The 14,204-nt window shown below is 40.7% G+C and overlaps 1 protein-coding gene across 1 annotated transcript; it reads right to left on the bottom strand.

Annotated features, from left to right (window-relative positions):
• Positions 1–3,657: 3,657 nt before the first annotated feature.
• Positions 3,658–6,486, bottom strand: LOC311061515 (uncharacterized protein). Its single transcript, XM_084080174.1, has 5 exons — positions 6,327–6,486; positions 5,843–5,986; positions 5,612–5,652; positions 5,424–5,495; positions 3,658–4,790 (listed from the first exon to the last, which is right to left on the bottom strand). The coding sequence occupies exons 1-5, from the start codon at positions 6,392–6,394 to the stop codon at positions 4,516–4,518; spliced, it is 600 nt and encodes a 199-aa protein (XP_083936300.1). The 5' UTR covers positions 6,395–6,486; the 3' UTR covers positions 3,658–4,515.
• Between the last annotated feature and the right edge of the window lie 7,718 nt (positions 6,487–14,204).

The following is a 14,204-nucleotide window of genomic DNA, read 5'->3' as shown; positions in this document are numbered from 1 at the left end:
GCGTGTTAGAATAGGCTTAAATCGAAGTGCTGTGCTTGTACTTGAATGAAGCTACGTGAATGTGTGTTTGTATGGTGTGGGGTGGGGCTTGTGTGTGTGTGTGTGTGTGTGTGTGTGTGGTGGGGGGGTTGTGTGTGACTGAGTGCAACGGTGTCCATGTTTCATGAATACTATTACAAGGCTCAGGGAACAAATGAGTGCTTTCCCTCTTGACACACACACACTCATGCACGCACGCTCACATACACACACACACACACACACACACACGCACACACACACGCACACACACACACACACACACACACACAGACAGACCTTTATCCTGGGGAAATAGGTCACCTCGTTCGTTGTGTGGGTCCAGCTCTTTTTTCTCCCTTTTTTTCTTTCTCTCTTGTGGTTTTCATGACTTCCTCCCGTTGTCCATCAATTAAAATTAATCACTTGTCACTTACAGAGATATCGGTGTTCTATTGTAGGTTCTTTATAATGTTGCCCTGAGGTTGGTATTTGTCCCTGGTGTCCTTTTCGCAGGACAATGTCTTCTGTAAATAGCAGCTGTCCCTTTGCAACAGTACTAATCATAACACTACTACTACCAATGAACTGCTACAGTATCCTTATGTCTTGTGCCGTTTGAGCCTACATTTGTGGTGCCTCTTTTTAACCACTTCAAACCTGACATCCCTATTTTGGGCAGGTCATTATAGTTTACATTTTTAAACAATGCTTAATTCTGCCACAGCGAAACCAGAGAAAGCATTCAAGGACGATTCATATTCTATTATTACAAAGGCATTTACAGAGAAAAAACGGTGACAATGGTAAAATGCAAGTTAGCTTAAAAAATACAAAATCTTTTGAGGAAACGGAAGTGGGGAGGAGGCTTCACATCCGGTTTAAATTTTAATCATGATCAGAGCTTCCGCGTCCCAGACCGTATGAAAATTGTGGGAGGCAACAGTCTGGCCACGCGAGACTAATGTCTTTCCAATATGTTTGCATTTGCAATAATGTTCATTACAAAAAACTAATAGGGGAATAGCTTTGCGATGCATCGAGAGATTTTAGATCTACTATTTAGATCTAGGTAGATGCATGCAGGCATCCGTGTGCGCTAAACACACACACACACACACACACACACACACACACACACACACACACACACACACACAGAGAGAGTGGATGCTTGATGAATGCGTGATGCTTACATCAGTTTCACAGAATAGTAAAACAGTTCAGCTTGCCACCTCGCCCTCGGCATCAGCTATGTCTCATTACGAAACACACAAACACACCCTCTCTGCCTTGTCTGCCCTCTTCCACAAGCACACAAAAATGCTGTTCCCCAGGCACGTGCGCGCACACACACACACACACACACACACACACACACACACACACACACACACACACACACACACACACACACACACACACACACACACACACACACACACACACACACACACATGCCTTCTCTCTGTCTCTTACTTACTTTACTAGCACAGTAAAATCCCTCTTCTCTGATGCACACTCATAACCCTGCACGCACAAGCACACACACACACGCACGCACGCACGCACGCACGCACGCACGCGCGCACACACACACACACACACACACACACACACACACACTTTGACTCCCTCTCTTATCCACAAGCACACAAATACCCCTTTCTACTTACACACACACACACACACACACACACACACACACACACACACACACACACACACACACCCCCACACACTATCACACACGCACACCTGCACATTCGTCCACACACACTTACACATGCACGCACGCACGCACGCACACACACACATGCACATTCGTCCACATACACTTTCACACCCACATGGCGCGCGTACACACACACACACACACACACACACACACACACACACACACACACACAAACACAGCTCTCTTTTTGTCAGCCACCTCCTCCCCCTCCCCCCTTCTTCCCCCCATCAGTAATCTGGCTGGCCCATGCCCCCCTCTCTCTCGCTCCACTGTTCTGTGTGATAGAATATCGATCGGCTGGCCTCGGCGCCGCACCGGGCGAGAGAGAGAGAGAGAGAGAGAGAGAGGGAGGGAGGCAGGGGGGGAGATAGAGCGGGTGGACAGGGATGTTAAGGGGGATGGAGGGGGGGGGGGGTTGGCTGTGGTCAGGCGTGCTCCAAGGTTGTCTCCACGGCAACAGTGGGGATGGGTCAGAGGGTTGCCATGACGCCTAATAGGTCACAGGGGTTAGAGGAGGGGGGGGTTGGTCTGAACGTCTGTGTGCGTGTGCATGTGTCTGAGTGTCGGTTAATAGGAGTGATTCTCAACCTTTTTCTATTTCAAGGACCCCCATTTGATACAGGGTTTTTTTTTTTTTTTGCAGTGGGACCCTAAATCTACACTGTAAAGTCCTCCGTGTTAATTGTACTCGCAGAGTATGCAAATGACGCCAAATGGACCCTTTGGTTCCATTTGTACACTCTCAGAGTTACAGAACCGTAAGGGTCCATTTTTAGGTTAAGACCCCTTGGTGGTCCTCGGACCCTACGTTGAGAAACAGTGGTTAATAGGAAGTGGATTGGGTGATTGTGTGTCTCTCTCTCTCTCTCTCTCTCTCCACCTCTCTGTGTGAAGCATGGCCATTGGCCGATGAATTTAACGAGACAAATGTATCTGTTAACCACTTAAAGGCGGATCATTTTAAATGTTGGACAAAATACAGAGTACATCTATAGGAGCTACTGATGATGATGTCGTCACTATGCTGTTCCATTCTGCTGCCTGTACAGTCAGTCACCTTCTCAACACTTCTCCTTTTAACCACTTAAACCCCAGCATCCGTATTGTGGGGAAAGCTTTCCCCCGCGATAACAGAACATAGAAAATACACTAGTATAGAGCCCTGAGGAACTCCGCTACCTGAGGCGATTCTTTAAAATGTTTTCTAAAGCCTAACAGTTTTTTGAAAAAAAGATCGAAAACATTTTTTTTTTTCAAGATTTTTCTAAAATAGCAGATCTACAAGCTCATAGCGCGGCACTCGGTGCCGCGCTATGAGCTTGTATATCTGCTATTTTTGAATAGCCAAAGAAATCTAAAGTGACACAGATGCGTTCCAGGTCTTAATGGGTTAACCATATAGGGTTTAAGTGGTTATGTAATTTCCATATAATTATATGAAAAAAGAAACTGAGGGGTGGGGGGGAGGGAAGAGGGCTGTTGTTTTCGGAACATTATTTCATGACATATTTGTTACTGATATTTCTTTAAAAAAAAAGAAAGTGTATTTACAAAAAAAAGAAATTGATATTGTTTCGAAATGGACTAGAATGTAAATATCAAAGGTTGTCCCTTATCTGTTGTCCTATACCGTTAAGCCCTATATATTTAAGTGATGCGACATATGTGAGCTTGTAGATCTACCATTTTAGCCATTGTTTGGCGTTGCCAAAATACGGACGGCAGGGTTAATGAGGTTAAAGCACTTGCACCAAATCAGTCACACAAAGTGGTTAAAGGAGTGAAGGAATGAATGCTACATTAACACGTTACAAATGTGAGGCCACATTGAAGAGTTCAGCTACAAAGGCACATCGGTTTATAAAAAAACATAATGAATAATTAAGACTGGGACAGGATAATTCAGTATTTAAATAAATTCAAAGTTTACTTAAATAAATTCACTTTACAAACAACATAGTGTTCATTGTAATCACTCCAAAATGATCAGTGCTTTCAGAACAGTAACACGTGTACAGCTGACAATAGAAAACATTTTTGTGTTGGATAAATAAAAATACAAACATTTGTATGCAGTAAAACATGCAAAAAACAAGAGAGTGAGAGGAAGCTGAGGGCAGGGAAGAGGAAGCCTATAGGTCTCTGGTTAGAAGATGTGATCATGTGAGGATATATTGTAGTTGGACCTGACACACTGTTAGGGTTATTGTTCCACATTTGGAAGCGTTTCCAGAACCGGTTTTATCACACTGTCAGAGCTGCAATTACAATACCAGGGATTCTCAAACGTTTTAATTTCAAGGACCACCATAACTCTGAGAGTGTACAAATGGAACCAAATGGACCCGTTTGTACACTCACAGAGTTAGAGACCTTTGATTGATTGATTGAATACTTAATTAACAGTTTGCAAAGACAAGCACAGGGAAGTACAGTTCAATACAAGGTCTGTTTAGAGGATTTTAAACCAGAGAATGGCACTATGGCTTGTTTCCATTGGGGTCCTTTTGTACTCCTTTTGTACTCAATTCATCGAAAGGGTCCATTTGGTCCATTTGGAACCCCCTCAAGTGAACCAGTGAGGTATATATAGGAATACATAGGAATTGTAAAAGGGAACTGTTAAGGAATCAGACCATTTAAGAGGGAATCGTTAAGGAATCCGAATCGTTACAATCCTAAAGGATCCCAACCCTACACACTATCCAATCAGCTACCAGCCTTCCTTATTGCACAATTTACAAATATAATTTAGGCATTTAACAGACGCTCTGCTCTGATTCAGAGTCACTTACAACAACGTGCTCTGGGGGGGGAAAGGGGGGGCCTATGAAAATGTAGGGAGGTGGCAGAGCAGGCGTGCCGCCGTGGCATTCTGGATCAGTTGGAGTTGTAGTGTGCCTCTTAACCACGATGACACGTGAGATCGTGTCCAGGTGGTCCTCTTTCAAAAGTGGGACCAAAAGTAGCGTTCTGTCTCCTCTCTGTTTGAACAGACACAGACACAGTGCTGCCAGTGCTCCACCCACGACCACTGTAACACAAAGAATTAGACTGTCAAGGAACCGTCACATTCCATTCAATGCTTTATTTGATTAAATACGTGTGTAATTAAATAAAACGGTTTAAAATATATATATATTTCATGACTAGTGCACTGGTCCTAAAGTTAAAGGACGACTTCACCCATTTTCAACCTATCTTCATTTAATTGGTCCTCACTAATGTTCGTGGTACCATTTTTTTCTACTCGGTCTGTCTCTCATAGGAGGGCTGTGGACACTTCAGAATACCGCCTAGTGACATCATCATTAGGCAGGTAATTTTGGGGATTTTGATTTTTGTTAACTCAAAAACCATGGCTTCCATTATAGCATGCTAACTTTCCAGGAATAGAAATCGTGCAGTATCCATTAGCTTGGATTCCCCATCGATGATGTCACTGGTAGGCCGGTTTCTGAACTGTCCACAGCCCTCCTCTGAGACACAGAGTGAGTAGACAAAAATGGTACCATATTATAACAAGCATTACTAATGCTCATTAGTAAGAACCAATTAAATGAAGATTAGGGGAAAATGGGTGAAGTCGTCTGACAACAGCCATTCTGCAAGTAAATACAAATTAAGACATAAAAAGAGACCTTTTGTTGCATGAAAAGGATCTTACTTATTATTAGCACAAAGAACAGGAAGTAGGGATAGACCCAGAGGGGAGGCCCTGCAGACCATGGGGGAGGACCTGGGCAGAGATATAAGATTTAAAATCTGGTTACAACAATCTCTATCAATTTAAATTCAATTAAAAAAATAAAATATCCACCATTTACATGTTTTGTTTGGAACTGACTCACTCACCCCTTGGTAGAATCACAGACTCACACAAAGTCCGTATCAGACTGAGAAAATGAAACAGAATGAAGGTTATTTAAGATAAATGGGAAATAATGTTTGATAGAACAATACTTGTACAAATGGTTGTTCATTGTTTTTGTAAAGTGTCCTTGGGTTCATGAAAGGCGCTATATGCCTATAAATGCAAGCTATTATTATTATTATTATTAATATGATTTAGGCCTTCTCGTGTACCTGAATCCAACTACAGCGATGAAGACATATTTCAGAAACACGGGCAACCTGTCTGTGTATGTGTTGGTCAGAGCCATGCAGGTACTAGATTTCACCACATGATGGCGCCACAAGGCCTTTGCCCACAGTCGTGTGAGTAACCGCCTGCAGAAAGTGAAACAAGTTTAGTTTATTTGTTCGATAAATAAAACCATCACTCACAGGAACCAATTAGACCAATTAAACCAATGTATACAAATGTAGATATGGGCGAGAAAACGTGCATAACGCTGTAAACTATAATTTAATTTAAAACTAGAATTACACAACAAAGAATCTATGTGATAGCCTACGTAGCCAAGTGAATACATGGCATTTCAAACTTGAAGAGTATCCTAGATCTAGTCTACTAGCCTACTTTTAGATTAACACATCAGCACAAAAAGGTAATGAATTATCATTCAGTTTAGCTCCGTTAAGCCGCTATACATACTCCGTTTCTCACCTTAAATCGTAGTGTTGGATGACGTTCAGATGTGCGTCTTCATTTATTGTCATTTCAACTAAGCACATGGTTATCCAACAGTTGAATTTTCACGTACAAATGGGGTAGATTTGTGTTGGTTTTACTTCTGTATAACCCGTGGTGCGTAGGCTGTGGAGTGTGTCTGATTTCCTGGTTCTGCACTTGTACATCAACATACGGGAAGGATCAGCCCATATCTTCCCATGTATGGTGACTAATAAAACAACGGTCAACTGCCATGGTTCGTCGTACGGCGGTGCCGCGTGCCCCAAAAAAATAACCGCACATCTGCTATTTCTTATTATAATTATCTATAATTTGAATTATTTATTATTATTATTATTATTATTATTATTATTTATTAACTACTTAAATGGTAACCCCAGCATCCTTATTGTGGGGAAGGCTTTCACAGAAAATAGCAGATCAACAAGCTCACGATGTGCATTGAGAGCAATGGTTGTGAGCTTGTCAATCTGCTATTTTCAGCGAAAGCTTTCCCCACAATAACCCAAAACAGGAAATACACTAGTATTAAGCCCTGAGGGACTCCGGTTAAGCCATATGGGGGTTTAACATTATTATTTAATATTATTAATATCAGGGTGTTTATGCTTGAATTGAAATGTGTGGGAACGTGTAGGCCTATAACCTCTCAATGGTAGAGAAATATGGCAGCGAAGTTAGTGGCAAATTTGCACACAAGACATTTTACTTGGAAGCTACATTTTACCAGATAGCCTATGATTAAAAAACAAAACCCCATATAATTTTGAAATTATTTTTTATGTTAAAAAAAAGATCAGTCAAGATCCTATATTAGTGTTAATAGGCTAAGCCTATAACTTATGTATTTTGGGAATATGAATCTGTTTAGGCTTTTTAAATTGTAGGAATTTATGTTGCATTTCATTGCACAATATTTTGTCACTTTCACTTTCTATTTGCACACATGTCCTCAGAAGTTTTTTTTATGTTTATTTTGTTTTAGTCTAATGATGAATCATTTACCCACATGGTCTGCCATTTGGGACCCAAGATGAGTCTCATCACCTGCTGTCTGTCCACTCTCACTCTCTCACACACACACACACACACACACACACACACACACACACACACACACACGCACACACGCACACACGCACACACGCAGGCACGCACGCACATGCACCCTCTTTTCTTACTGCAGCCTCAACTCGGTCGTCATGGAAACAGCTAAGATGCCGAGTAGGGGGATCGAGGTAAGGGGGGGAGAGGGGTGGGTGGGGGGGGCGGTAGAGAGAAGGTATAGAAAATAGTCTCTGAAGGACATGTAGCGTACAGTGTAAAGTTGAGGTCTGGATGCTCAATGAGCCCTCATGCAGTGCCATGGCTTTCTGAACCCACTCTCACACACAGAGAGCTTTGAGTTAACTTTTATATGCTGTTGCCTTTTACCTCACTCTCTCTCCCTGTTTATTAAGCCTCTTCCATCTTTGCACTCGGTGGCTTATCCATTTCAGCACTCTCCCTCTTTCTCTCTCTCTCTCTCTCATTCAACCTCCCTCATACAGTGTCTCTCCAGTCCACTTCCTTCTCTCTCTCTCTCTCTCGCCCCCCTCACCTGCTCTTTCTTTCTTTCTCTCTCTCCCTTTCTCTCTGCCTCACCCTAACCCTGCTCCCTCCTCCTCCTCCTTCCTCCTCCTCCTTCCTCCTCCTCCTCTCCCCCAAAGGCCAGATGGATGGGGATTATTTTATTCGGGGGGCCCCTGTACACGTGCCGAGGACACAGGGCCAGAGAGCGCTTAATTCACAATACCCCCCCCCCCCCCCCCCCCCCTCTTTCATCCGGAGGCCCCAACAATCCCGGCCCACCTCTCCCCCTCCCTCCCTCTCTCTCTCTCTTGCACTCTCTCTCTTTCTTTCTTTTTCTTTCTTTCTTTTCTTCTGTTCCTGTCTTCACTTGCTTCCCCTTAGCGGTGCAATTACTGTGTGTGTGTGTGTGTGTGTGTGTGTGTGTGTGTGTGTGTGTGTGTGTGTGTGTGTGTGTGTGTGTGTGTGTGTGTGTGTGTGTGTGTGTGTGTGTGTGTGTGTGTGTGTGTGTGTGTGTGTGTGTGTGTGTGCGCGTGTGCTTTACTATGCTTTTGAGGGCCAATGTCCCCATAAGTATAGTAGAATTTGAGAAATAGACATGTGAGTACCATTTTCCTGGTCCTCACGAGTGATAAATGGTTGATTTTATGGTTTAAAAATATTTTTTTTAATTAGCCTAACAATTAGGAAAATATGCAGGTTAGGATACTGCATTTAGACATTAGGTTTAGGGGTTAGGGTTGGATATGTGCCTGATGTATGCTCAGTTTCGTGCAGGTGTCGTTGCACAGACAATAGCAGATCGACAAGCTCGTAGATCGGCTATTTTCGGCTTTAAGGTTATAGGGTTAAAAATGGCAAAGGATTGTCAAAAGAGGTGTATTCATAAAAGCGACATCCTAAAATGTTGATGTCCTCACCAGTATAGTTCTCTCTCTGTGTGTGTGTGTGTGTGTGTGTGTGTGTGTGTGTGTGTGTGTGTGTGTGTGTGTGTGTGTGTGTGTGTGTGTGTGTGTGTGTGTGTGTGTGACTGCGAGGCATGTTCATAGTGTTTGGCATTGGTCTGCTGTGTTCGCTGCTGTTCTTTCAGATATGTATTTGAAATTGTTTTCAACAACATCTACTTTTATATAACAATATTATCAACATGAGCTGCTGCTGCTGCTTCCAAAATGTGCCTATATTACTCATTTTAATATGAAAACATTTGAGGATCTCATTTACAAAGGCCACACATGCATTTTTACTGCAAAACCATTTTTAAATAAATCAACTCGGCTTGTATAGCCTTTTTTTAAATGTTATACTGTTTGAAACAAAGGTGTCGTGAGATGTGTAAGTGTGTAAGACATAGAGCACCCATAACCCTTGACAATGACACACCCACTCACTTTTATGTCACAACCAAGACACATGAACACCCCCCCCCCCCCCCCCAACCCACCCCCATCCCCTCACCTTCCTTTCTTAAGGTTTAAACACCCCTCCCATGAAAATTACTGTGTGTCATGTAAACAAAATATTGTGCTGGCATAATATAATTTGGTCAATTGTTTAATTGCATACTAAAAGAAATACATGTTTATGTTGGCTAATATCAGGAAAACAATAGCCTAACGTGGGTCATATAGCAGGCCAGGAGTCAGACCTTAAATGCTGGTTGAATTGCTGCCTGCAGGCCTGTTTGGACCCCCTGGGTTTGACCTGCTGCCTCCCCCCGCTTATAAAGTCACTGAACCTGAGAGAGATGCTTTCCCTGGACACTTTGGCCCTGCAGCTTGACATTTCACACCCTGTTCAAAGTCAATGTGAGCTATAAGTTACCACAGCGTTTCTGTAGCTATACTAATGAATTTTGTCATAGGCTACAATTTAGACATATCAGTGCTAATTAACTGGCCGTCTAATACAGTGGTTCTCAACCTGTGGGTCGGGGTCCCCACATGATTTTGGGGGGGTCCCCAGATGAGGTGTCCCCAGATGACAGTGAAGAGAGAAAAGAAAAAAGACCATTACTGCATCAAAAGCAATCAACAAACTATAAAAACTGGTCAAACATTGGCCCAATTGTCAAATAATATAAGAAAGAGGCAAACATTTTAACATTTTCACAATATTTATCAGTGGAACAGAGTCAAACTAGGGGCCATGGCATGAAAAGGTTGAGAACGTGATATAGGCTAGAATTCGGACATATCATTGCTATTAACTGGCTGTCTAATTGATTTGAAGAGGGAGACTAATGTCTGTATTGTTGGTTGACACGTGTCTAATAGTCTTCCAATGATTTAGAAAATAAATCAGATTTGTAATGTCCGCAATTTTTGTTTTATAAGTTTAGAGATAAGCTAAATGTTTTTAGGCTAATATGCAATTATCAGTTTTAATGTTAATCATTCAGTTGTAGGCCTATATGTTGTTTAGGCTACTTGATAGGCCTATAGGCTAGGCATTATTGTTGACAGCCAGTCCTCAGATATTAAGTATCTATCTAAACTATATTTTTTTATATCTATAGTAGGCTAACAGATGCTAGCTTTGGTCTATATTAAATGTATTGTTTTCTAAGCACTCTATTTACTCGACCACTGCTGGTGGTAACACTGTTGTTATTTGACAGGTTCATGCCACTTACTCTGATTTTGCAACTGTAAATAGCTCTGCATAGGGCGTCTGCTAAATTGTAATTTAAATAGCAACAATTCAATGCATTATGCATTAGTTTGGAAAAAGTTCCATCCTAAATGACAGAGTATAGTCTCTAGAATGACGTTTTGCTGGTCCAAAAATATCACAGTCTCTCCATATGACCTTTGTACTGAAGGAAATGGGATTATTTAGTGCTTGTTCTGTTCGGCCGTAATTGTTGTTGAATGTGGTCAATATTTATTCGGCGGCTGGTCGGGGATAATTCGGGGTTAACGTGGATATAATAAGCCTGCCGATTGAAAGCCGATAGAGGCCCCCGCGGGGAAATCGATGGACATACTGAGTTAATTATGAGAAATCAATTAAAATGAGGGGAGGAAGGGAGGCCCCCTCTGTAAGACTGTCTGCACGCTGCCTGACGGAGGATGAACACACACACACACACACACACACACACACACACACACACACACACACACACACACACACACACACACACACACACACACACACACACACACACAATGACTGGGCTCCTTCTCTCAGATCTCTGTTTGTGTTGCATTGCGGACCTTTGTTGTTGTGAACTTGTGACACGTTGAAAGGACAAAAAAAGGAGAAAGGACACATGGCTCCTTTCATCTGCTGCATTGATAGATTGATTGATTGAATACTTTATTAACAGTTTGCAATTAGCAGAGGTACGATGTACAATGATTGTTGCACAAAAAGTTGTTTCCATTGTGGTCTTGTGTATTCAATTTATTAAGACAGCATTCAAAGACATATAATCATATACAATAATAAACTAGACAGACATAATCAACACTAGTAGCAATGAACCTATGGAAACATGGGGGGGGGGCATTTCTGGTGTTAAGCAAGCTTTCTAGGACCAATTACAAATTGCAGACAGGTGCTCTTTTATGGCTGTTTTGAAGGAGGGTAAGGAATTATACTTTTTGATGTTTGCAGCCATGGAATTTGTTTGTGTATCAAAATTCGAGATTCCGTGTCACACACATACGCACGCACGCACGCACACATGCATGCAGGCACACACACAGGCACCCATGAAGGCACACACACACAGACACACGCACACACACACGGCACACACGCACGCACGCACGCACGCATGCACACACACGTGCTTAATGATGTCCACTTTCACAAGTTGTATTTATATTCTAAAACCTATTAAACAGGTTGCCTGCATGTCTGTCAGACAAATCTTAGCTAAATTCCTTACTCATAACTACCTCCTGCTGTGCACGTGGCTGCTGCTGATTAAGTAGAAAATATGTGCAGTGAGTGTTTGTGTGGCCCGCGAGCTCAATAGGATTTTGAACAAGATGCTAGATTGAATATTCCGTCCAGGTTAACACACGACACGGCATGTCTTTCTCTCTCCATCCATCTCTCAGAAATTAACTCATAACATATTATATTCCATATTATATTTTGTGTTTATTTTATAAAGATATTACACTAATGTATCACCTCGTTTCTCTTACTATCTCCTGAGACATATTTTTTATGGAAGCGGGAATGCCTAATTAATAAATAATAATAATAATAATAGCCTAATCTGCCTAATCTGGTTGATTTAAAACTACAGTTGCTCAACACGGACACTTCTTTCTTTGTAAAACTATAGACAGCAGGTAATGTGTTTAACAGAGGACTCAAACTATGGTTGAAATCAATTGTGCTCACATGAATAGTTTCTGACTGGTCATTGGAATGATTATGTCTACTTTTGTTTCACAAGTTTGATTATGTTAATTTTATATATATATATATCACACACACACACACACACACACACACACACACACACACACACACACACACACACACACACACACACACACACACACACACACACACACACACACACACACTTACTTACACTTTTTTTGGTACTTGAATGGGTTTTAGACTAGTGTTATTCTATTTAGTAAAACCTCTTGAAAACTAGCACACTTAAACAATGCATCTGGTTCGTCCAATGTAGTTGTGATGTGATGTCAAATAAATATACATAACATAACATTATAGTTTTCCAATCAACACGTTGTTGCAAAAAAAATGGCAATAGTTCCCCGTATTATCATCAGTATCAGAACAATCGTCAGATTTAAAACCAGGTTTCATTATCTTTTGGCTATAAGCTAAAACAAAGGCATAGTGATGTGGTGATTGAAAATAAAGGATTGAAAATAAAGATTGAATTGTGTTGTGACTGTGAGTGAGGTAGCCTAAATATGGATCGATAAGTTTAGGGGTAAAAGTTTTAGTCTGTAAATGTTAATTGGGCATTAACATTTGAGGAATAGGATTTCGTTTGATAGACATATATCGTTTTAAAGTTAGGGGGGGAGAGACGGTACCAAACTGTTTTGTGGAACAGGTAATAGCTTGTGGTTTGAATAGGCCTAGTCTGCACATGATTCTATTAAAGGAAATAAATATGCAAATATTTATATTAGGCTATTAGATTATTCATTTTAAATTTGAATATAGAAGTTGCATTTAAGTGTAAATAAATACACAAAATAAAAAGTTAATTTTCCCCTGAACTAAAAAATATTTCTGAATATGCAAATAAGTCAGTGCGTTTTTTGTTTTTCTTTTGCGGTGGTGAAGAAGCAACTTTTTACGCAAACGTAAGAATGCTTAATAATGACTTAATAAAAGGGTATGCATGATGGCATATTTAGTAGGCTAATATCAAGTGCAAATATTTGCATATTATATAGTCTACCGTTTTGATAAAAAATTGTGTTTTATTCATCATAAATATACTTCATATTGTCAATCATTAGGGGCATTACAGAAGTATTTGAAGAATTCGAGAGGAAATTTATTTTTAAGGGGTATTTGCTAAATTACACATTGCAAATTAAAATACGCCTGTCTATTCCCGTTCCATAGCCTATACTGAGAATAATCATAGAAAGAATGTATTTATGCTCTTTGATAAACCATTAATTCTTATTGCCTAGCATATAGGCCTAGGCTAGTTTATAACAAATCTGAATATATGAAAATGTGTTTTAGCTATAGGCTGTTATTGGTTTGAAAACCACATTGGTTTGTTGCCATAGACTGTTGCCCACAAATTGACTGTTTATTATTATTATTTGTTTTATTCTATTTTATTTTTAAGCAGGTGTACCCTGCTAAAAACGAAAATGTTCATATTATGGGTGATAATGACAAAGGCTTTCATTTATCCATTTGTCATCAATCGATTTTCCGTCCAAAATGCCAACTGATGGACTTTCATTTGAATGAATGACTGATAACCATCAATCTTTTTTCTCTGAATATTATGTTTTAATCTAGGCTATACCTTTCTTAGTTTCCCTGTCTAAATTTGACTTTATCGTTTTGTTTGCTCTATAGGCTACAATTCATGATTACATATTGGGCTATGTATGTGACCCATGCAGGTTTGATTTATACTGTACAGTAGGTGGCTTAACTTAGACCTTTGCATTTGCAGTTACTTAATTTAAAGATAGCCTACCTACACAACGGAGAGAAACTAATATACCGTCTCTTTTCAGTGTTCAAATTCAAAAAATAGAAAAAATAGCAGATCTATAAGCTCAAAACGGTCAC

The sequence above is a fragment of the Gymnoscopelus microlampas genome (genome assembly GCF_963454915.1).
Source record: "Gymnoscopelus microlampas genome assembly, chromosome: 15".
In the NCBI taxonomy this organism is placed as follows: Eukaryota; Metazoa; Chordata; class Actinopteri; order Myctophiformes; family Myctophidae; genus Gymnoscopelus; species Gymnoscopelus microlampas.
This window is presented reverse-complemented; position numbering and strand designations above follow the sequence as displayed.

Excerpts from the sequence above, each read along its gene's own strand:
- LOC311061515 (XM_084080174.1), bottom strand. The coding sequence starts at position 6,394 with ATGTGCTTAGTTGAAATGACAATAAATGAAGACGCACATCTGAACGTC. Across the intron at positions 5,653-5,842 it reads ATCGCTGTAGTTGGATTCAG|TCTGATACGGACTTTGTGTG; the intron begins GTACACGAGAAG and ends TCATTTTCTCAG. Across the intron at positions 5,496-5,611 it reads GTCTGTGATTCTACCAAGGG|GTCCTCCCCCATGGTCTGCA; the intron begins GTGAGTGAGTCA and ends ATCTCTGCCCAG.